The 21,765-nt window shown below is 46.6% G+C and overlaps 1 protein-coding gene across 1 annotated transcript; it reads right to left on the bottom strand.

The window, feature by feature from the left end:
- Nucleotides 1-14,464: 14,464 nt before the first annotated feature.
- Nucleotides 14,465-15,844, bottom strand: LOC104611091 (protein PSK SIMULATOR 1-like). The gene has a single exon (XM_010278012.2). The coding sequence runs from the start codon at nucleotides 15,842-15,844 to the stop codon at nucleotides 14,465-14,467; it is 1,380 nt and encodes a 459-aa protein (XP_010276314.1).
- Nucleotides 15,845-21,765: the final 5,921 nt, after the last annotated feature.

Genomic DNA, 21,765 nt, shown 5'->3' with positions numbered 1-21,765 from the left:
TCAGTTTTAAAAACCATGTCACATAGTGCACCTCACACCAACCTCACAAGCACAACCCACCATGTATGGGAAACATCTTCCACGTTGTTATTCATGAAAAATGTTCCAAATGCATGGTGGGATGTGCCTGTGAAATCGGTGTGAGGTGCACTCTGTGGGGAGTATATCCCAATTCGAATTAGAGTCCAAAATAGTTCACGATAATCATTGGATTGGATTGAACCTTGTCCATTTGTTATGGACACATATTGGACCACGTCGGGTTGGACCAATATCCAATCTAGCATTGTAATCCCAGTTCTACGCATTTTCTTTTCTATCTTAAGATTCATTGTTTTCTTAATCGAGGCACGAAGGATTCATTTGGGTTCAAACTCAATTGAGGTTTACATTTTCTACATTTGCATTGATAAACCAAATTCTATGTTGTTTTTTTTTTATTTTTATTTTTTTTGCATTTACTAATTCATTTCTAAATCGAGTTGCTTAACAATGTTTTCCTTTTCATATATTTAATTTGTTTAAGAAGTTCATCGTTTGTAAATCACTAACACAAAGGGCTGAAAAGAACTCCAAAATAGATTAAGAGCCAACCAAGTCAACTCGATTTGCTTTCACATATTTATTGAAGAATGATCCTTGTGTTAAGCAATGTTTTCAATCCATTGTTGATCCAGCCGGTTGAACCATTTGAATTGTCACCCAGCTAAGATTCTGGATCTGGTTCTGTTAAGGCTCGTTAAATGATCAAAACCATTGATTTTGTCAAGAACCATTCAACCCGATCAGTTTGACCGTTGACCTGTTCAACCCGGTGACCGGATAGTAGGTTGCACACTTAATGTATGCAAATTTTCGAAGGCCAAAACTTTGCACTCCGATATCCAATTGGGGTTTTTTTATTTTAAGTAGCTTTTTGAGATCTATGCGTCCCAATGCCTTGGCCCGCTATTTTCACGAAAAAAAAAACCTTTTTTGGCTTCAAATTGCAATTTTTAATATTTTTTATAAATAAAACAAATTAAATCTGAATTAAAAAACATAAATTAAATATAAAATATACATTATTTATTGTTAAATTATATATTTACACACACACATATATATATATATATATATATATATATATATATATATATTGCTGATGTGGCATAGTTTGAATCGTCAGACCCAGCTGATTTTTAAAACATTGGTGTTAAGTATGGGACCGGTATTTTGCTAATATTTTATTTATTTATTTATTTATATTTTTAATAAATTTGTTTCACACCTAATTTTTATGTTGTAAATTTAGGTTATTATTTTATTTTATTTTTATGTATATATTTGTTAATTAATTTAAGAGATTAAATCAAGCTTTACCCATAAAATAATACCCCACTTTATGGATATTACACTATTTGGAATGAGCTTTTATTTTTTCTATCTTTTGAATGTTGATAACTACCATTGACAGTTTTTGAGAGTTGAGGTAATTACCATTTGAGTGGGATAAATACACGTTTGAGGAAGGAATAACCAAATTTGAAATGCTAATCTCAAGGTTTTCTTTAATAGTAGTGAAGGAATAACCATTTTGAATTGTTGTAAGTCTATAGTAGAATTTAGAATTCTGAGGTGGAGTGCAGTCTAAAAATAAAAAAAAAAAAAAAAAATCTAGGCAAAAAGCCCAAGAACGAGGAAGCTCTCTTACCAAACAGGCCTTAATGGACCCGTTTTTTTTTTTTTATGGATACATTTAGATGAAAGTCTCACACACTTGCATTTAGTACATAACATAAAAGCATGTTGCCAAACCCTTACTGAAGTTAGGTAAGCCCAAACCTTATTGAACTTGTCAAGGGACCTCTTTGTGTAGCCCAGAGATGAACCAAGTCGCCATTTCCCTTCTTTAGCTCTTCTGGTGTGTGAAGCAGAAAAGAGGAAAGTAACAACAACAGTGAAAATATTGATGTCAAATATAGTACACACATGTTGTCGCGCGGATAAGCCGAGGGCAACCAGGTAAATTTGCTCTTCAGGTTCCGAGTGTTGGCCAAGGACCTCGGGGCCTCGGAAGAGATTGACTGAAATCGAGGACCGCAAGCCGAGGTGAAGTATTCCTTCCGAGAATTACAAGTTGAGGCAAAGTCCTTGGTAACCAAAGATACTACAAGACAGGGGGTGTCAAAGGCCTCGAGGTGGATACCTGAGGTAGAGGCTCCGACGCTCAAGTTAGTATGAGGTGTAAAGCAGGGGAGAGTGCCAAAGAGCTCCTGGAGAGAGTCCTCGGATGCACCAGATCTCCCTGAATTAATGCTAAGTAGACAATGTAGGTGGAGGGAGTAAATGAGTGAGTAATGTTGGAGTTACTCTATTCCAACCCACTTTAAGGGGTAGTTATCCCTTATTTATACTTGAGCGTGCTGGGGGTAGGTGAAGATGAATGCTCCGGATGAGATCCGTACGAGGTCAAGCTACAGGCCTTGGCGGGTACGCCAGACAAACATGTGGTTGGCTCTGTACGGAGGCAGCAAGGCTCCCTCCTACTGTGGCTAACACTAGCAGGCGTTAGTGGGTTGGGCCTCGCAGCCCTATGTAGGCTGGGCCAAGCTAACCAACATCACTTGCCCCCCATTCCCGAGACCGAGGCGAGGCCTCAACTTTTGCCCATAATGAGGGTAGTAATCGAAGTAAGGCTTCGACTTCGGTCATTGGGAGTAGTGGTCGTTATGCCTTCGGATTTGTTAGCCGAGGGATGTCCTGTAATGGCATCGTCTTCGCTATTCGCGTCGTCCCTCTTTGGTTCATGGCGCGAGCGATGTGGATGCCTCGGCTTGGCGGGGGTGTCCTGTATCACGCACGGGCGGGTCACGTTAGTGGCACTACCGTGTAGGGGACGACCATCCCAGGAGTCCTGTGTTTATCGGGTCAAATGGTCTGCCCAGTGGTTTGTGATGAGTGGGCCTTTCGGTTTGCTCAGCGGGTTGCCGCGGGCGATCTTTGCGGTCCACCCGGCGTCGTTTCGCCTTCCGAGGGCATGCGCTAGGAGGTGCAATGAAACTGGTTCGCAGGAGCGGAGGGCTCCCGCATCCGTTGGATCTGCGTCAATTTGAACCGTTTCTTTGGGTGTCGTTTCATCTTACGAGTGCCCGCGCTAGGAGGTGCAGTGAGACTGGTTTGCAGGAGCAGAGGGCTCCCACATCCGTTGGATTTGCGTCAATCTGAACTGTTGCTTTGGGTGTCGTTTCGTCTCCCGAGGGCATACGATAGGTGGTGCATCACAATTGGATGGTGGGAGTGGATTGGTTTTAATCGTCGGATTTGGAGAAATCCAGGCCATTCATTTTCTTTTAAATAGGGGCCCTAATAGTGAGTTTCTTCTCCATTTGAACTTATATGCCCTTGCTCTCGAGTGAACGCAGCTCCCCAACTCTCAATTCTCCAGAACTTTTCTACTTCTTCCCTTCTTCGGGACATTTTGCCCTCTCTTAGGTAATCAAAACATGTCATTTTCAGATTCTGGTCCTGAGTGCCATGAACTCCCGAACATCTTGAGAGGGAGCTCTCCTACAACCCCCTCTCCCCTGTCTTCTCTAGGTTCTTTAGCCGTAGCCCCCCTTCGACGGGAGGTGGCCATTTTGAGGGAGAGGTTAACCTCAGGGGGAGCCGAGGGCAGTCACTAGGGAAAGGACTCTCCCCATGAAAGTGCCGCCTCAGTGTCGCCGATGGATCTCCTCTCTCCGAGGATGATGCCGTGGAACTTGTCACCGGACCAATGGCAGGGAGTGCTACCCGAAGGGTGGCTGACGCTGGTGTCCCGCGTTCGGAGTTTGACAACTCCTTAGACGTGTGCCAGGTCAAATCCTTGGTGAAGAGGTTCCACATACCCCGGTCTTATAACCTGAGGGTCCCCGATGTGGGCGATAGGCCGTGGACCCCCAAGGAGGGGAAAATATGTATCTACCAACATTTTTTGGAGTCTGGCCTTAGGTTTCCCCTCCCAACCTTAATCTCCGAACTGCTGGAGTGGCACGACATCACTATCATCCATCTCGTACCCAACGCCCTCAGGACCATCGTGGCGATGATGGTGTGGGCTCGGCTCAGGGGCATGGAGCTGATGCTGAGACTGTTTCGTGCCATGTTTATGCCGAGGAAGCATGCTTCCGAGGCTAACATGCATTACTTCTACCCGAGGAGGGGGAAGCCAGTGCATAACCCCTCGTCTGTTCATGGGTGGAAGGATAAGTTCTTCTACGTCTCCTGCCCCAAGGGCTGGCGTTTCAGGTCCGACTGGGGGAGACATGCGTCATCGTCGAGAGATGTCCCCCACCGCTCCGAGACGAAGAGGCTGCAGTTGTAGCTCACCTGCTTGTGATGGAGACATTCTAGGCGAAGCTGTTGGTGGAAGAGGAGGTCCGCCTAGTCCTCGCTGGGATTACCCCAACCCCCCTTGGTAGGAGAGGTTTTGTGGTTAGTGCGTCTTCCACGTTCTTTTCTTTTTCACTAATGTACTAGCTGCTTTCCTTTGTTGTTTCGCAGAAATGCCAATGGACGCCAAGCAACATTTGTTGGAGAAAGCCCGAGTGAAGCAGGCTGTGAAGAAAGTCGGAGGACAAATGCCAAAGAGGCCCGACGATGAAGCTGCCCCTGGCCCGGTGAAGGGGGGAGATCCACAGGTTCCTGCCAAGGGGAAGCAGTCGATGGTGGCACTGAATAGGACGGTTGAGGCGCCGAAGAGGCCCACGGGGGGGCCCGAGGCGGGTAGGAAGAGGTCCGCTGTAGACACGTTGAGAGAGGAGCCCCCGCGGAAGCTTGCCAACATGGATAGGCAGGTCGAGGAGGTGGTGCAGAGGTCCACACCTAGGGAGCACCCATCCGGGCCTTCGTCAGCCCCTCCATCAGTACAGGGTGTCTCCGAGAGGACCGAAGGGGCTGGTAAGACCTTCCGCCCACAATTGCAGCTCCGAGAGGGGGACTCCATTCGTGACGAGGGGGTCAGCCAGGAGTTGGTTAGCGGATCCATCCTGCCGAGGGATCGTTACCGCCTTCTGCAAAATGACCCCAAGTCCATTTACGACGAGGGCCTATACCATTTTTCTGAAGTAAGACGTTCTTCAATATTTAATCATGTATATATTTTTATTTTTTATTTTTTGCTGATCGGTTTTGTGGCAGGCCTGTCTGCACTTCATCGGTTTGGGAGACCAAACAAGACTGGCCATGGGTCGTGTCGACAAGGCAGAGAAGGAGAAGAAGGTCGCGGAGGAGAAGCTCCAGAAGGAAAGGGAGAAGTTCCAGAAGGCAGTCGCCGCCATCGAGGACAAGCACTAGAAATTCCGAAAGGCGCTTCTAGACGAACAATCGCTTCGGGAGCGCCTTGAGGCTCAGTTGAAGGAGGTGCGGCAAGGGCTCTCCAAAGAGAAAATGGAGCGGATGTGGTTGGAAAGCATCGTCACGAAAGCGAAGAGACGAGCTTCCGAGGCCGAAAAGAAGGTTGTCGAGGCAGAGGCAAAAGCTGCCAAAGCTAGGGCTTCGGTAGAGGAGTCAAAGAAGGCAGCGGCTGAGGTAGTGAAGGTGTATAAGAAGTCTTCAGACTACTTGGATGCGCTGGCGGAGTATGCTTCATCGTCCTACCTCAACGGCATTGAAGATACCAAGAAGGCACTCCTACTAGTGCTGCTAGATTTTGATGTCGAGGGACTACAAGTGATCCCTGACACTCCTGCTGAGGCTCAACCAACCAAAAATGTCGTTCCCCCTCCTGCCAATGACGAGGCGCAGGCGTAGATTTCCCCCCTTTTTTTATCGTTGCAATACTTGCCATTTGTTTCATTTTTTTTTTTTGTGAAGGCAATACAAAATTTTTGTAAAGGCTATACAAGACCAACACTGAATAGTGAATGAAGCCATTTTTTGTATATACCGTGTTTCATGCATGTTGTCTCTTCCCCTTTCTCTATCTCTTTCTCTTTTTTATTTTTTGTGAGAGGTCCTTGCCCCTCCGAAAGGTTGAAACCACGATACACAAGGCACACACGATTTAGTCATAGTATTTGTTTATTTGCACGCTCGTCTCGGCTTATCGGGATATTGGGAGTCGAGGCGGAGTCATACGTCCGAAGCAAGGCTCGCTTGGCCAAATCCCGTGCTATCCCAGGTGAGGCCGAAGAGACCTGGCACCATGGCCGAGGTCTAGGGTCAAAGTATCCTACCGAGGTACTTGGGTGGATGAAGAGCTACGGCGGAGTAGCACCATCGGGGTGCAACTCCCCTGACTCGTTCTCACCAAGTGTTTTCTCGGGGGAGGCCAAGGCGTCCCATCGAGGAAGCCGAGGGCTCTGTCTCGTTATTTTCTTTGCGCTAAGTGCAGATAGCTGAGGGGATCACCACGCTTCGAGGTGACGAGGTGAGGTGAAGAGGAACTTTTCTTTGTTCATTCATTACTTTCATCAAAAAGTTACATTCATCTGTAGTACATTTGGAGGTTCTCCGAATTCCACGTCCGAGGGACAGGTCTTCCATTTAAGTTTTCTAGCCGAAATGTGTCGGGGCCAAGAGCTTGCTTAATCCGGTAGGGGCCTTCCAATTGGGGCGCAACTTTCCTACTCTAGGTTTGGGAACCATGACCTTCTTGGGGACAAGGTCTCCCTCTCTGTAGTGCCTTTCTTTCACGTTGGAGTTGTAGTAGTGGGCCACTCGCTGCTGTAAGTGGTCATCCTAATTTGTGCTTGTTCTTGGGTTTCTTCCAGTAGGTCTAAGTTTGCTCTGAGCACCTTGTCATTCTCGGCTTCGGTATACCCTTGGATCCGAAGTGTTGGTTGGCCAATCTTTGCTGGGATCACTGCTTTCGTGTCGTAGGTCAGGCTGAAAGGGGTTTCTCCTGTCACTGTCTGAGGAGTGGTTCGGTACGCCCAAGGCACGCTGTGTAGTTTGTCGGCCCACATGCCTTTATCTCTATCCAACCTAGTCTTTAGTCCGTCTAGGATGGTTCTGTTCGTGACCTCGACCAGTCCGTTCGTCTGGGGGTAACCCACCGAGGTGTACTGTTGCCTGATGCCGAGGGAGGCGCACCATTCCCGGAATTTAGCGTCATCAAACTGTTTTCTGTTGTTCATGACCAGCATGTGGGGGAGGCGTATTGTTGCCTGATGTCGAGAGAGGTGCACCAATCTCTTCCAAAAGAAGTTCTGAATTACCTGCGTAGTGAGAGAGGGGTTCAGCCTCCACCCACTTAGCGAAGTAATCCACAATAACGATGAGGTACTTCCTGCCTTCCGTTGCCTGAGGAAAGGGGCTGAGGAGGTCCATCCCCCACTTAGCAAAGGGCCAGGGGCTGCTAAGGGCCGAGAGGGTGGTGGCTGGTTGATGGCAGAGGTTGGCATGTCTCTGACACGGATCACATTTCCACACAAGCTCGGCTGCATCCTTGTGAAGTGTCAGCCGGAAGTACCCTTGCCTTAATGTTTTCTGGGTTAGGGTTCGACCGTCGAGGTGATTGTCGCAGATGCCTTCGTGAATTTCCCGGAGCACGTACTCGCCCTCCTCCCTGCAGAGGCATCGGAGGTAAGGCAGAGTGAAGGACCTCCTATACAATTTCTCTTATAACAGAGTGTAGTGCGTTGCCTGTCGTCGGAGTCTTCGGGCTTCGTTCCTGTCATCGGGTAGCCTTCCTGTCAGTAGGAACTTGATGATATGATCCATCCAAACGGTTCGACCTCTACAGGGAGGATTCGGATGTCCTCTATGGAGGGTTGGGCCAATCTTTCCACACGCACAGTGCGGTCGAGGGTCACGTCCGACGTGCTCGCCAATTTGGAGAGGGAGTCAGCTCGGGTATTCTCGACTCGCAGGACTTGTTGCAGAGAGAAGCGTTGGAAGTGGTGGACTAACTTTTGAACTTTGGCGAGGTACTTAGCCATGCTTTGTTCTCTGGCCTCGTACTCACCGTTGACTTGATTCATCACCAGCTGCGAGTCGCTGAGGACTTCGACGTGCTTAGAGCTGAGGTCTCGGGCGAGCTGCAACCCTGCCAAGAGGGCTTCGTACTCGGCTTCATTGTTGGATGCATGGAACTCGAATCTCAACGCATACTCTATGACGACATTGTCGGGGATGAGGAGAATGAAGCCCGCTCCACTCCCTTTGGCATTGGATGAACCGTCGACAAAAAGTCTCCACACGGGGGGGGGGGGGGATCCTCGGCCGGTTGTGCTTCCTCTGACTCATCTTTGCAAGGCCGGCTGAGGGGCCTACTGAAAGTGCTTTCTACTACGAAGTCAGCCAAGGCTTGTGCTATGATCGCAGGCCTCAGCAGCTATTGTATGTCAAACTCCAACAGTTCTATCGCCCACTTAATTAGGCATCCCGAAGTCTCTGGCTTAGTGAGGACGGCCCTAAGGGGCTTATTTGTTAGGACCACTATGGAGTGGGCTTGGAAATACGACCTAAGCTTTCTGATCGAGGTGACGAGGGCGTAAGCTAGCTTTTCCACTTCGGAGTACCTGGTCTTGATGTCACAGAGGACCTTGCTGACATAGTATACAAGTCTCTAGGCTCCGTCATCTTTCACCAGGATTGAGCTGACGGCCTTGCCTCTGGCTGATAGGTAGAAATATAGGGTTTCCCCTGATACTGGCCGAGCGAGGAGCGGGAGTGAGGCCCGTCCACTGAAAATCTTTCAGCTTCTTGATGGAGCGGAAGAAGGGAAGGCAGTAGTCTGCCAATTTCGACATGAAACGGTTGAGGGCGGCTATCCTGCCGGAGAGTCTCTGAGTTTCCTTTACTGACCTAGGGGGTGCCATGTCTAGTATGGCCTATACATTGCTTGGGTTGGCTTCAATGCCTTTTTGAGTGACGACGAAGCCTAAGAATTTTCTTGAGGTATCCCCAAAGGCACACTTGCTCAGGTTGAGCTTTATGTTGAATTTACGCAGAGTATCAAAGGTCTCGGTTAGGTCCAAGGTGTGCGCTTCAGCCTTCTGACTCTTCACCATCATGTTGTCCACGTAGGTTTCGACGTTCCTCCCCATCAGATTCTTGAAAACCTTGTTGACAAGGCACTGGTAAGTGGCCCCTGCATTCTTAAGGCCGAACAGCATTACCTTGTAGCAATACGTGTTGTGCTCAGTGATGGAAGATGTCTTCTCCTCGTCGTCAGGGTGCATCTAGATTTGGTTGTACCCGGAGAAGGCATCCATGAAGCTAAGTAGTTCATACCCTGTGGTGGTGTCAACGAGGTGGTCTATCCTCAACAAAGGAAAATTGTCCTTCGGGCAGACTTGGTTAAGGTCTGTGAAGTCAATACATATCCGCCATTTCCCATTAGATTTCCTTACAAAAACTACATTAGCTTTCATTACCCAGTTAGGGTAATGTACCAAATGGATGAAGTCAGCATCAAGTGGCTTATCAACTTACTCTCCTATAGCCTTTCATCATTTCGGTGCAAAGTTCCTCTTTTTTTTTTCGAACTGGCTTAGATATCGGGTCCACGCTCAGCCTGTGAGTAATGATCGAAGGGTCAATTCCGGGCATGTCAGCGGCGGACCAAGCAAACACATCGACATTTTTTCTGAGAAAACTTACCAGTTCAAATAAGCGTTCAGAGGGGAGGCTAGACTCGATGCGGACTGTCCTTTCTGGGGCAGACTCATCCAGGAGAACCAAGACGAGGTCCTTGGCTGGCTGGCCTCGGCTCGCTGGTTCTTCCCAGGGGTCGAGGCCTTCTAGTGATAAGGCCTCCTTGTTCTTTTCTTTTAGCGCCGCTACGTAGCATTGGTGGGCAATCTGTTGGTTCCCATGAATGACTCTGACGCCGTGCTTGATGGGAAACTTAAGGGCCAGGTGATAAGAGGACATGGCTGCCCCTAGTGCATGAAGGGTTGGTCCTCCCATTATCGCGTTGTAGGGAGAAGCAACCTTCACCACTAGGAACTCATGCATCCAAGTCACCTGGTGTGGCACTGTCCCTACCGAGATGGGTAGGGTAATTTTTCCTTCCGGCCTGATGACGCTGCTGGAGAAGTCAACAAGGGGAGCGTCGACTGGCTGGAGTTCCTCGGGGCAAGAGAAATAGAAGCACTTATCCTTTCACCTGTGAACGGACGAGGGGTTATGCACTGGCTTCCCCTTCATCGGGTGGAAATAATACATGTTGGCCTCGGAAGCATGCTTCCTTGGCACGAACATGGCGTGGAACAATCTCAACGTCAGCTCCACGCCCCTGAGCCAAGCCCACACCATCATTGCCACGATGGTCCCAAGGGCGTTGGGTACGAGTTGGCTGATAGTGATGTCGTACCACTCCATCAGTTTGGAGATTAAGCTTGGGAGGGGAAACCTAAGGCTAGACCAAAAAATGCTAGTAGATACAGATTTCCCCCTCCTTGGGGGTCCATGGCCTATCGCCCATGTCAGGGACCCCCAGGTTATAAGACCGGGGTATGTGGAACCTCTTCGCCAAGGATTTGACTTGGCACACGTCTAAGGAGCTGTCAAACTCCGAACGCTGGACACCAGCGTCAGCCACCCTTCAGGCAGCACTCCCTCCCACTGGTTCGACGACGAGTTCCACGGCATCATCCTCGGAGAGAGGAGATCCCTCGGGCTCCCTCGGCGACACTGAGGCGGCGCTTTCATGGGGAGAGTCCTTTCCCCAGTGATTGCCCTCCGCACCCCATGAGGTTAACCTCTCCCTCAAAATGGCCAACTCCCGTCAAAGGGGGGCTACGGCTAAAGAACCCAAAGAAGACTAGGGAGAGTAGGTTGCAGGAGAGCTCCCTCCCGAGATGTTCTGGAGTTCATGGCACTCAGGACCAGAATTTGAAAATGACATGTTTTGATTACCTAAGAGAGGGTGAAATGTCCCGAATAAGGGAAGAAGTAGAAAAGTTTTGGAGAATTGAGAGTTGGGGAGCTGTGTTCACTCAAGGGCATCGTTGTGGGGGACAATAACCCCCTCTAGTTCCTCGTCGGTGAAGACGAGGGCATGTGGACAGCTTGGCCTTTGCGGAGTGTCTGGGTATTTCTGCTTCTTCGGGGCGGGTTCCTGGATGTTGAGCTGCCTGGCGTAGGCTTTTTGAGCTGAGGCTGAGACTCCACTCGAAGCCATGCCCCCAGCGATGACGTTGATGACGCTTGCCACTTGCTAGTGTTGCTGCTGCTGCTGCTGGGATGACGAGGCGCCAGCCTCTCCTCTGACGAACTACTTGAGGTGTCCTCGGCAGATGAGGGATTCTATTTCATTCTTTAGATCGTAGCAGTCCTCGGTGTCATGCTCAGTGCTGCGGTGGTACTTGCAGTACTTCGTAGGGTTCCCCCTCTTGGGGTTCCACTTCAGCTTCATTGGCCACTTCACAAACTTCTCTTCCTCTATCTGCATCAATATCTGGGTGCGGGTGGAGTTGAGTGGCATGTAGTCCTTGTAGGCTAAGGCTGGAGCCAATGGCTTCTTGTTGTTTTTGCCGCCATTGTTGTCGGGGTGGTGCTCGTCTCCACCTTTCGTCTTCTTCTTCGGGGGGCCCGTCGTGGTGCTCGACTGCCCTTTCTTGGTTGTCCCCGGCTGAAACCTCTTCGGACGCGATGTATTTTTGGACCTTTTTGAGGAAATCGAGTTTAGACTTCGGCGGAGTCTTAGCAACCGAGCACTTGAGAGTCAACCTGGGGCGGAGTCCGTTGATGGCTGCGTGCATGGAGACCATAGGGTCAAGGTCCCGAACTTCGAGCTCTTCTTTCTTAAAGCAGTCAATGTAAGATCGTAGGCTTTCACCCGGCTCCTATTTGAGCGACATCAGGGAGACTACGCTCTTCTAGCATCGTCTAGTGCTGATGAAGCGGGCGAGGAACAAGGTTGTAAATTGCTCCCACGAGCTGATTGATCGAGGAGGAATGCTGGAGAACCAGCTGCGAGCAGCCCCCCTTAAGGTAGCATGGAAGGTCCGGCACGTTAAGGCGTCGGAATAGCCATATAGTATCATGAACGCCCTGAAACCCTCTAGGTGGTCATCGGGGTCAGTGCTTCCGTCGTACGTCTCCAGTGTGGGAGCCTTTAAGTGTGGGGGGAGAGGCTCCGAGATGATTTATGGGTGAATGCGTCCATGCGGTTGGCAGAGTCGCCGTGACTGGTTGAGGCGTTGGCTCGACTCTCCTTAACCTGGCGGAGCTCGTCCTTGACAGCCCCAATCCCGGCTCACAATTCGGTGAACCCTGGATCAGCAAGGGCATGGACCCCGCTCCTATCTTCGGGGACCCGGTGGGTGTCGACTCAGACTCTTGAATATTCTGAGATAGGGTCGTGCGCTCCTCTACGGGCGCGACGATCGTTCAAAACGTCCCTGAGATCTGAGATGGGAGGTGGGATGGGGTGGCATCGTCTCTCGCTTAGGGAGTGAACTCCAGGGCGGCCAAGGTGCCCGCCATCGTCCCGGGGGTCCTCCCTATGGCGGTGGTGGTGCTGCTCCAAAGATTGATGATTGTCTTCGGATTGAGCAGGCACACTCTCCCTTCGGCTAGCAGATTACCGTGGCCGAGAGCCGGTGGTTCGACGTTCTCGTGTCGGCCCTAATCTTCTAACACCCCAGCAGGGTGGTCTCCTTGAGAGGGACCTCTTGCTCGGGGGCAAACTTCCTCCATTCGTTGGGTGAGGCGGTCCAAACGATCGAGGACGGCTTGAAATTGCTCGTAGGTGACCAGGTTCTGATTGTTTCGGGCTCTCCTCACCATGACTTTCGAGTTTATGGGGGGTTTGGATTTTGAGTATTATTACCTTTTATCCTAAAGTGGGTGTCGTCTTAGCAACGTTTCCCACAGACGACGCCAATTGTTGCTGCGCGGATTGGCCGAGGGCAACGAGGTAAATTTGTTCTTCAAGTTCTGAGTGTTGGCCGAGGACCTTGGGGCCTCGGAAGAGATTGACTGAAGCTGAGGTGAAGTATTCCTTCCAAGGACTATAATAGTCGATGACTGCAGGTTGAGGCGAAGTCCCTGGTGACCAAAGATACTGCAAGACAGGGAGTGTTAGAGGCCTCGGAGTGGATACCCGAGGCAAAGGCTCCGATGCTCAAGTTAGTATGAGGTATAAAGTAGGGGAGAGTCCAGAGAGCTCGGGAGAGAGTCATCAGATGCACCAGATCTCCCTGAATTAATGCTAGGTAGACAATGTAGGTGCAGGGAGTAAATGAGTGAGTGATGTTGGAATCACTCTGTTCCAGCCCCTTTTAAGGGGCAGTTACCTCTTATTTATACTTGAGCGTGCTGGGGGTAGGTGAAGATGAACGCCCCGGATGAGAGCCTTACGAGGTCAGGCTATAGGTCCTGGCGGGTACGTCAGACAAACATGTGGTTGGCTCCGTAGTGGCTGACGCTAGCAGGCGTTAGTGGGCTGGGCCAAGCTAACCCACATCAACACCAATGTAGGATTCTAATTCCATGCAATTTATCATTTATGTAGGATTCTCTCTCTCTCTCTATGAAAGCCTGGAAGCCTGAAACGCATTTTTGTGCCTTGAAAATCACTTGGTGGCTGCCCCAGCCCCCAGTCAGTTGAGGGCCAACCTACAGTTGATAATTCTTGGGTCCCTTGGTTCTAAGTAAAAGGCCAACCAATGTATAGTTATGGCATCAAAGACAGTTTTCAGAGTTTTCTCTGACTCTGTTTCTGAAAAGAAGAGAGCCGACATATATTCCAAAATCAGAGTTTCTCTGTGTTCCGTTGGACTGGGAATTTCAGGCCCTAACAAAGCTGAGAGACCACCCAATCCAGCTCTACCAAGATAAATATATCGAAGTTTTCCCTTGTATACCGCTGTAAATTATAAACTGGGTCATAAGGCGTCGTGCTTTGTCCAGGCCTCGGACCGACATATTGTCCCCATGGGCTTTGCTCACGCCAGCCCATTGCCACCGCTGAGGGAACACAAGAAGAAAACCACACTGCCACTATGCTACACAACAGGAGAAGAAATCCGTAGTAAACAACAGAGAATTGCCTCTCTCTCCCTCTCTCGTTCTTATTCTATGTTATGGAGATTGGGATCTCGTTTTCTGTATATTTTTCTTAAGATTAGTCTAATGGAAATCTAGGCCATTAGAAGAGAGAGAGAGAGAGAGAGAGGGAGTTAAATTAAAGGAGACACGCACATTAATATATATTTGGAAGAAAATATTTATGTTAAACAACAGCCCGTGAATTCCTTCTGGTCAAGCAATGAGCCCATAACCGTGGTCACAGGAGATTTGAACTCGACTCTTATGCTATTTACACATAATCTGTTATTCTGTATTACCATATACAGATCAGGGTTGGCAGCAAGGCAAATACCCCCATCAATCTGAAGCAAGGATGAGCAAAGACGCCCAAGCTAATTAAAACCTTGTTAACAAGAGAAAAAAAAAACAATCAAAGATATATAAAATCTGAGGATCCAAAAGAAAAGAAGAAAAGAGGAAAAAAATCATCCCCTCAACTTCAAGTCTGCAAATTTCAACACCCCATATTGGAGCATTCGAACAAGGCCTTAGCACTCATCTCCCTCTCAAATCTCCATATATAATTCAGACCCACAAGAAGCTCGGTGATGGCGGCCTCGGTCTTCGACTGGTTCGCAAAACAGAGCGTCTGCAGAAGAAGAACGTTCGTCTTTGGCAACAGATTCTGGTGTTCGAAGCTGCGCTCGCTCTGCCACTTTATCATGTTATGTGCTAATGGCGACAACCAACCCAAGATCCTCGCTAACGCATCTTTCCACTCTCCAGCAAGCACCGAATCAGTTGCTGAACACCCAACTCCTCTCAGTCTAGCCCTCAGTGACATTCTTATGCTAGCGGGAAGCATCCTGTAGAGGTCGTCTCTGGCGTCTAGACCTACGAACTGAGGTGATCTGATCATTTTCTCGATCACAATGATCAAATTCGCATAGTGCAGAGCAAGAGCTGCAGCGCCTAAGGTACCTGGTGGTGGTTTAAGAATCTTTGCGCTTGCCTCAAACAACCCAAAACCCATCTCCTCCTCGTCATGCTTAGATGTCTTCATCACCAATGGCCCCGATAGAAATTTACAGGAGGCCGAGTTGTCGGAGGGGTGGATGGCGGCCGACACAGTAAGGCTGCGTGATAGAGAAGAGCTGTTGGTTGCCAGACGTCGTCGCTTCTCAATTCCGAAGACAAGCTTGATTCTTGCCAGAATAGTGAAGATCGATTTTGCAAGCAATAACGTGACTGTGTCAAAGCTTCGGCTCCACAGGGAGTCATCTTTGAGATGCTTCACTTCCTGTCTCTGCCAGAAGAGCTTCTGTTGGAGATCGATCATCTTTTTCTCTCTGGTAGACTGGTCAAGATCACTGCATTGCAGCACTTTTCTCAAACAGTTCTCGGTATCCGAAAGCTCATCCATGGCTCTGTGAAGGGTGGAGGTTACCGTGACATAACGATCCATCTTCCTTTGCATGGATTCCATCTCCTTCCAAGGCAGAACCCAGCAGTGAGGGTCGTGGCCGGAGTTGGAGAACTCCTCGAACAGGCGATCAAAACACCGCCGACCCGAATCACGGCACCGCCTTCCGAGCCTGGACACAGACTTAGCTACAAGCCTCAAGTTCTCCACCGTCTCGGCGCAGGCGAGACCAAGGAGGAAAGCATCGTCATTGGAGACGATCTTGCGCACTCCCTCGAGAGCAATTGATTCATGCCGAAGACGAGTGAGGTTTTGGTCTGAGAGCGATTTCCAGAGATGGACGAGCTTGGACATAAGCCCGGTGATCTCAAAGGCCAAGACACCAACATTAGATTTCTTAGTCGTCCTAGCCATCTCAAGGCCGTTCGAGATGGCGTTCTTTACCTTAATTAGCCATGTCTCAAGAGCCATGGATTTGAAAGCTGAAGAAGTAGTGATCGATCGATGTTATTGTTTCTGTAAATCTGTTGAAGAAGAAATTAAAGAATGCTATGGCCTATGGGTTTGATTTTGATGTGAGAAAATTAACAAAGCTGGAAGCAGTGGAGTGGAGAAGGCAAAGGAAAAAAAATAATAGAGAGTGGAGTTGGAGATAAGGATAACAGGAGAGATGGTAAATTTGGGCTGGTTTTAAATTGTGTATGGAGACTCCTCATGACCCTTTTATGGTTGCACTTTATATCTAGCTAGGTGGGTACATGTGAAGCTTTTCTATCCTCCTTTTTCTGTCTTCTGGGAGTAAAATTGCACTTTTTAATTCTACCGTGAACTGGTTTAGCCTCTAATGAATAGGAAACTTTCCTAGAAAATTACCTTCTTTTCTTTTGATAGATAGATTGGTGGGTTAATGTGATAAAAAATAAAAGAAATGCAGAAAATGATAGCATCAGTCCGCGCATGACTTAAAAAAAAAATTGGGGTTGGGCCAATTGGATTGACTGATTGATGGGGGACCAAAAGCATGCTTTCCTTGTGGGTCTGTCTACGCCTACAATGATCTTGAAGCCCAAATGACGAGACGACCCATGAGTTGAAATGATCAAATGAACCTTTTATTTTGCAAGGTCAAACTGATCGGAGGATTGCAAATTTGCAACCATGGTGTATTGATTGATTCTGTAGATGGGTAATGGGAACTTGGGAAGGAGTCATCTGTGTCAATTGCCCAACTCAGAATACAATAAACCCACTAAAATCACATCACATAGTAGACTTAGTAGTTAGTGTGATGGGAAGAGTGAATTGGGACTGAGTGGTGGAATTTAAGTCATCAAAGGGGTCAAATGGATTCACATTTCTCTTCATTTATCTTCTTTCATCTTCTCGGCCCATGCCCACCGGCGAGAAGGCAGTTTACTAGATCCTTGTGGTCTTGTCGGGAGTTGTAGGGCTAGCATTCTACATTCATGATCCATCTCTGCATCTACATCTTGACATAAATGCTTCTAAAATAGACACCCTTTTCCTTCTATCTTCGTGTCTAATTACTACATTTTTTGGTAAAATGTGTATTTAGTACTTACTTCCAATGTTTTCATCCTCGGGTCAAACTGGTTGGTCGGATCAGTTGAACCGACCAATCTTTTGTGGTCTATTCCACCCTCAAACCCTTCTCTTGCAACAATACATACATACAAAACCAAAAACACGGGTTCGATTTTCGGTTAACTAAAAAAACCTATAGTTAACTGAACCGACCGTTATCTATAGATATATGTCACATATTATCTATATATTATGTATAAATATATATAATATATTATACATCACTTATTATTTATAATATATATTGTAAACATAAAAAACCAAAAAATCGAACTGAACCAATAACAAATCGAAACTGGTCAAACGATTCAATTTCAGGGTTTTGGTTTGAAAAAACACAAAAATCGATAGAACCGATTCGATTTCAGAATAATGCCCATGATTCAATTAACCGAACCATGAAAAGGTCTTCTTCCCCCTGATTATATTGAAACATAAAAATACTTAATATTTTACATATCGGGGCGGGGTACGGGTACAATGTTATAGTCCTGATAAAGCCCGATACGTGAGGAAATTTTTATCCTTGTTTGAAATTATTAATACATTTGATTTGAAATAATCACTTAGCTCTGAAGAGCATAATCACAGAGATTGGACAGAGAAATAGTTGCCATTCTGTCAGTATTGGGCAGGAAAGATAAGATTCTGTTTTTCCTAATTTAAGACATAAGGAGACATGGCACATGCTACTTTAGATTAGAACCTCTTTCATCTAAATGATTGTCTTTCTATAATCTATACTATTTCATAGTCCAATTTGCTTGCCTCAATCCACTTTTCTTTTAACCGTTGTTGACCCGACGACGCACCATCCCAATTCCCAACGCCCCCGTTTCCCATTCTTTTATTGGGCTGTTTCCTGCAGCCTGCTTGGCTAGTTCCAACTTCGAGCCCTTCTTATCAAGGGATGCCTCACAGGTACATTCCACCTTTTATTAGGAATATCTCGTGCGTTATTTTTATGGGAAATGTTCCAATGATGGGATGTGTTTGTGAGGCCAGTGTGAGGCGCCCTGTGTGAGTAGCAGATCCCAATTTTCTTATTAAGCAACGACCCACCGTGGGCCTCAAACAAACCCGGCCTGCATTAGCTGCTGCCTTTTTCAACGACAATTCTGGGTCCAGTTTTAAACCGGGTATAAGTACAAGTGTACAACTTAGCCCCGACCTTGACCTTCACATCCCAGTATATATCCAATGTTGGTGCAAGTGTGTAACTAAAGCTAGTGCTGCCAATTTGTCAGTTTTGGTCGGGGTCAGGGGTAGAGTAGACGAACCTGTCCCAAACCAATAATAAGTAAATGTGCAAACCAGACCCACTAATAGACTCGGAATCAGGGCTGCAACTTGGGTGGGTTCTGGTTTTGATCATTTGTCAAATTTTGAATGAGTTGCGTTAATTCTTCAAGCCGGGTGCTTAACTTGCACCTATATCCAGACTTATCCCAACCAATTTTTTGAAAACCGATTTAGAAACTGAACCGCTTTTCCTTCCGGTTCTTGGATAAATGACTCAATAATGGCTCTTTTCAATCTGTCATATAAGTCAGAATGGTATGTTAGGTGAGATTTGAGTAGTAATATAATCATCAATATATATTCAATACATATAATCATCAATATAGTTGGTTCGGGTCATAGGAATAGTCAAAACCGATGTTTTCAAACCGCTACTAACCCAGACAGTTGGGCCATTTGGCTCAGGAATTATCCAGGCAATTGGTTTCGTTTTATCTTAAACCTGGTCTCTAGCAAAAAACTATTGAATTGGTCAATGACCCATTATTCCGAATGATCAAATCATTGACCCGTTTAACAATTTATTTTTTATTTTAATTATTTTTTAAATTTTTTTGTCATATTGAACCATCCATTCAAACAGGATGGTCAAACTGTCAACCTAGAAACTGATGACTAAAACAATTTCAATTTCAGGTCATTTTTTAAAACATTGGTCAAAACCACTTCCGCCCAAATGCCCAACCATACGATTACAGTTGGACATATAACACAAGCCTGACCAGAGTTCAGATCTGCACCCCATGATGAGGCACCCCACAATGTCCCACAGCGCATCCCCATCTTGTATTGGGAACATCTCCAGATAATGACATTATTAAGTCTGATACTATTATCAGGAAACATTTTCAATACACACAGGGATGCAATGTGGAACATTGTGGGGCGCCCCCTTCTAGGGCGCAGATGTAAACTCGCCTGACCAACATCCGGACCCATCAATACTCTACCAAGTACATTTGCTTTAGCCCATTATTGGACAGTTCACCTTCCTGAAGGCTCTAAAATTATTTACCTGAATTTGGGACACCTGCGCCATTCGGTCTGTTAACTGTGACATCCTCCAACCTCCAACCTCCAACCTCCAACCAACTATTATTTGATTAACTGATTTGGTGGGACTACACCATAGGACGACCGAGATTAAATTCCCCCAAAAAAATCGGATTTGGTCCCCACAGGACCGTGTTCATACCGTTCGCACTAGACATGGCAAAACGCGAGCCCGACCCAATCCAATTCAAAAAGATAGGGTTAGGGTTTCAAACTTAGTTACCTGAATTTGAGAATATTCTGATCCAATTCATTTTGGAAAAATTGGATTAGATTGGTCATGGATTCATGGGTTAATCCATTGATCCAATTGTCAAGTCTAATTGGGACTACTTATATATTGTTAAAAGTTTTTATTCTTTAATTCTGATTATTTAGTCTTTACTTTTTATTGTTTATTTTTTGAATTGTTAAAGGTTTAATTTTTTTTTAATTTAATTTTTTAGAATTTTAAGATTAATTCCTTTAATTTGGCATTTTCATGTATTTTTTTTTAATTTCAATCTTTTTGGGATGACCCAAATTAACCTATGGATCAACCCTAACCCGAACATTTGAGATTAGGATCTAACATTTTTTTACCCAACCTGAAACCAATTCAAAGTGTCTTGACCTAACCCAAATCCGACCCACCTAACCCAATTGTTGAGTCTAGTTCCAACAGTCCATTGCAACCCCACTTGCTGAAACTGGATCTGCTCCTCACACAGGGCGCCTCAGACTGACCTCCCAGGTACATCCCACCGTGTATTGAAAACATTTCCTATACTTATGTGTTATTATTTATGGGAAATGTTCCCAATGCACAGTGGGAAGTGTATGAGGAGAGCCCAGATCTCTTGCCCATGAGAACTCTGCCCACGTTTGCCCACATAACATTGCAGCCACACATGGAAAATATCTCATCCTCCTACATAGTATTATGTAGGGGAAATGTTCCAAATTCATGAGGATAGTGTGTTGTGAGTAGCAAGGTTCAAAGTATCGGCCCGTATTGGCCGATACGTATCATTCCGGCACCCCTCCAATATACCCCTATAATGGGCGTATCGAGGGTCTGACTGGTCCAGGGGATGAAGGAGACCTAAACTGCCCCCCCTGACGGTTGCAAAAAAAATAAAATATATATATATATATATAAAGGGTATCGATTCACCTGATACGCTCATACCGACGTATCGGACATATCAATATTTTAAACCTTGGTGAGTAGACGTGGGCAGACTTCTCATGGACAGGAGATGCAGCATCATATGAGAGGCCCTGCGTGAGGAACAGATCCCAATTCCCATTTCCCGCCCTTTAGCTGGGTCGACTCGGCGATTCCGTACCTTGTAGAACTAGAGAGAGAAAGAAAGAGGGAGAGAGAAAGGGGTTTCTCTTTTTGATGCCAAGGCTCAAGGCAGAAAGCACAATCTATTGCGTTGTCATCTCCACATTCCCCCAAATGTTGCATTATTTGGATCCCACATTCCCAATATGCTTTTAGCAATTCAGGCTTGGTGGCAATAAGAGAGGTTGCGCATGGAAATTGGAAACCGACAGACAATCCATGGCCATGGGATGGAGCTCTCATACATACATACTCATAGCCTCTCTCTTTTTCTCTCTTTTCTCCCTCCCAACAATTGTAACAGGCGCTTAGGAGATTGCTTCCCTTTATGTGGGCATACCCTAGAGATCAGTAGAGATTGCTCTCAAACACTAAACTCTTATAACCTCCCCTCCTCATTCCTCACCAATGAAGATGTTCCTTCCTTGCCCTACCGCTACCCTGCTGAGGCTCATGGAATATGCGCACGTGCAAATCATCATTGTTTCCCTCATGCGTAACCGTGTTTTCCTATTGTACACGTGCCACTTCACATGACGCGTGCAAACATTATTACCTCAAAAACGTAAACGGTGTCAGTCCTCCTTACTCCTTACCCTTACCCCCTTTCTGGTACTACCAGTTTCTCTGCTCTGCTGCACTGTTTCCAACTATCTGATCAGTGATCACTACTTGGTATGATGATTGACATACACACAACTTTGCAGGAACCCAACCAAGCTGATTCCCATGTTTATAAAAATTGTCAGTCCCCCTTCCATGGTTCTATGATAATTTTCCATCAAGTATGCTAATCATATCAGGCTGTAACTGTGAGCGTGTAATCTCTTCCATTAATAATTTTCAAATAGAAGGAATCGAGCAACGTAGTAATGTAATCTAATCTAAGACATTAATGTCCTCTAATAATCTCAAATTGCACTCATGTTGTTGCTTTATAAATCCATTATTTTATGTTTCATCCAATCTCTCATATTGTTGCCTTGACCCTTCTCATCTCCAAATTATTTAAGATTAAAGGGAGGGTAGAAAGGAGACCTTATCTGCAGTTGTATGATCAATATTTGAAGGGGCATCGAGCGATCATCTCAATTATTGG

This window comes from Nelumbo nucifera, chromosome 4 (genome assembly GCF_055504915.1).
Source record: "Nelumbo nucifera cultivar China Antique chromosome 4, China Antique-T2T, whole genome shotgun sequence".
NCBI lineage: Eukaryota > Viridiplantae > Streptophyta > Magnoliopsida > Proteales > Nelumbonaceae > Nelumbo > Nelumbo nucifera.
This window is presented reverse-complemented; position numbering and strand designations above follow the sequence as displayed.

Coding starts and splice junctions, on each gene's coding strand:
- LOC104611091 (XM_010278012.2), bottom strand. CDS start 15,844: ATGGCTCTTGAGACATGGCTAATTAAGGTAAAGAACGCCATCTCGAAC.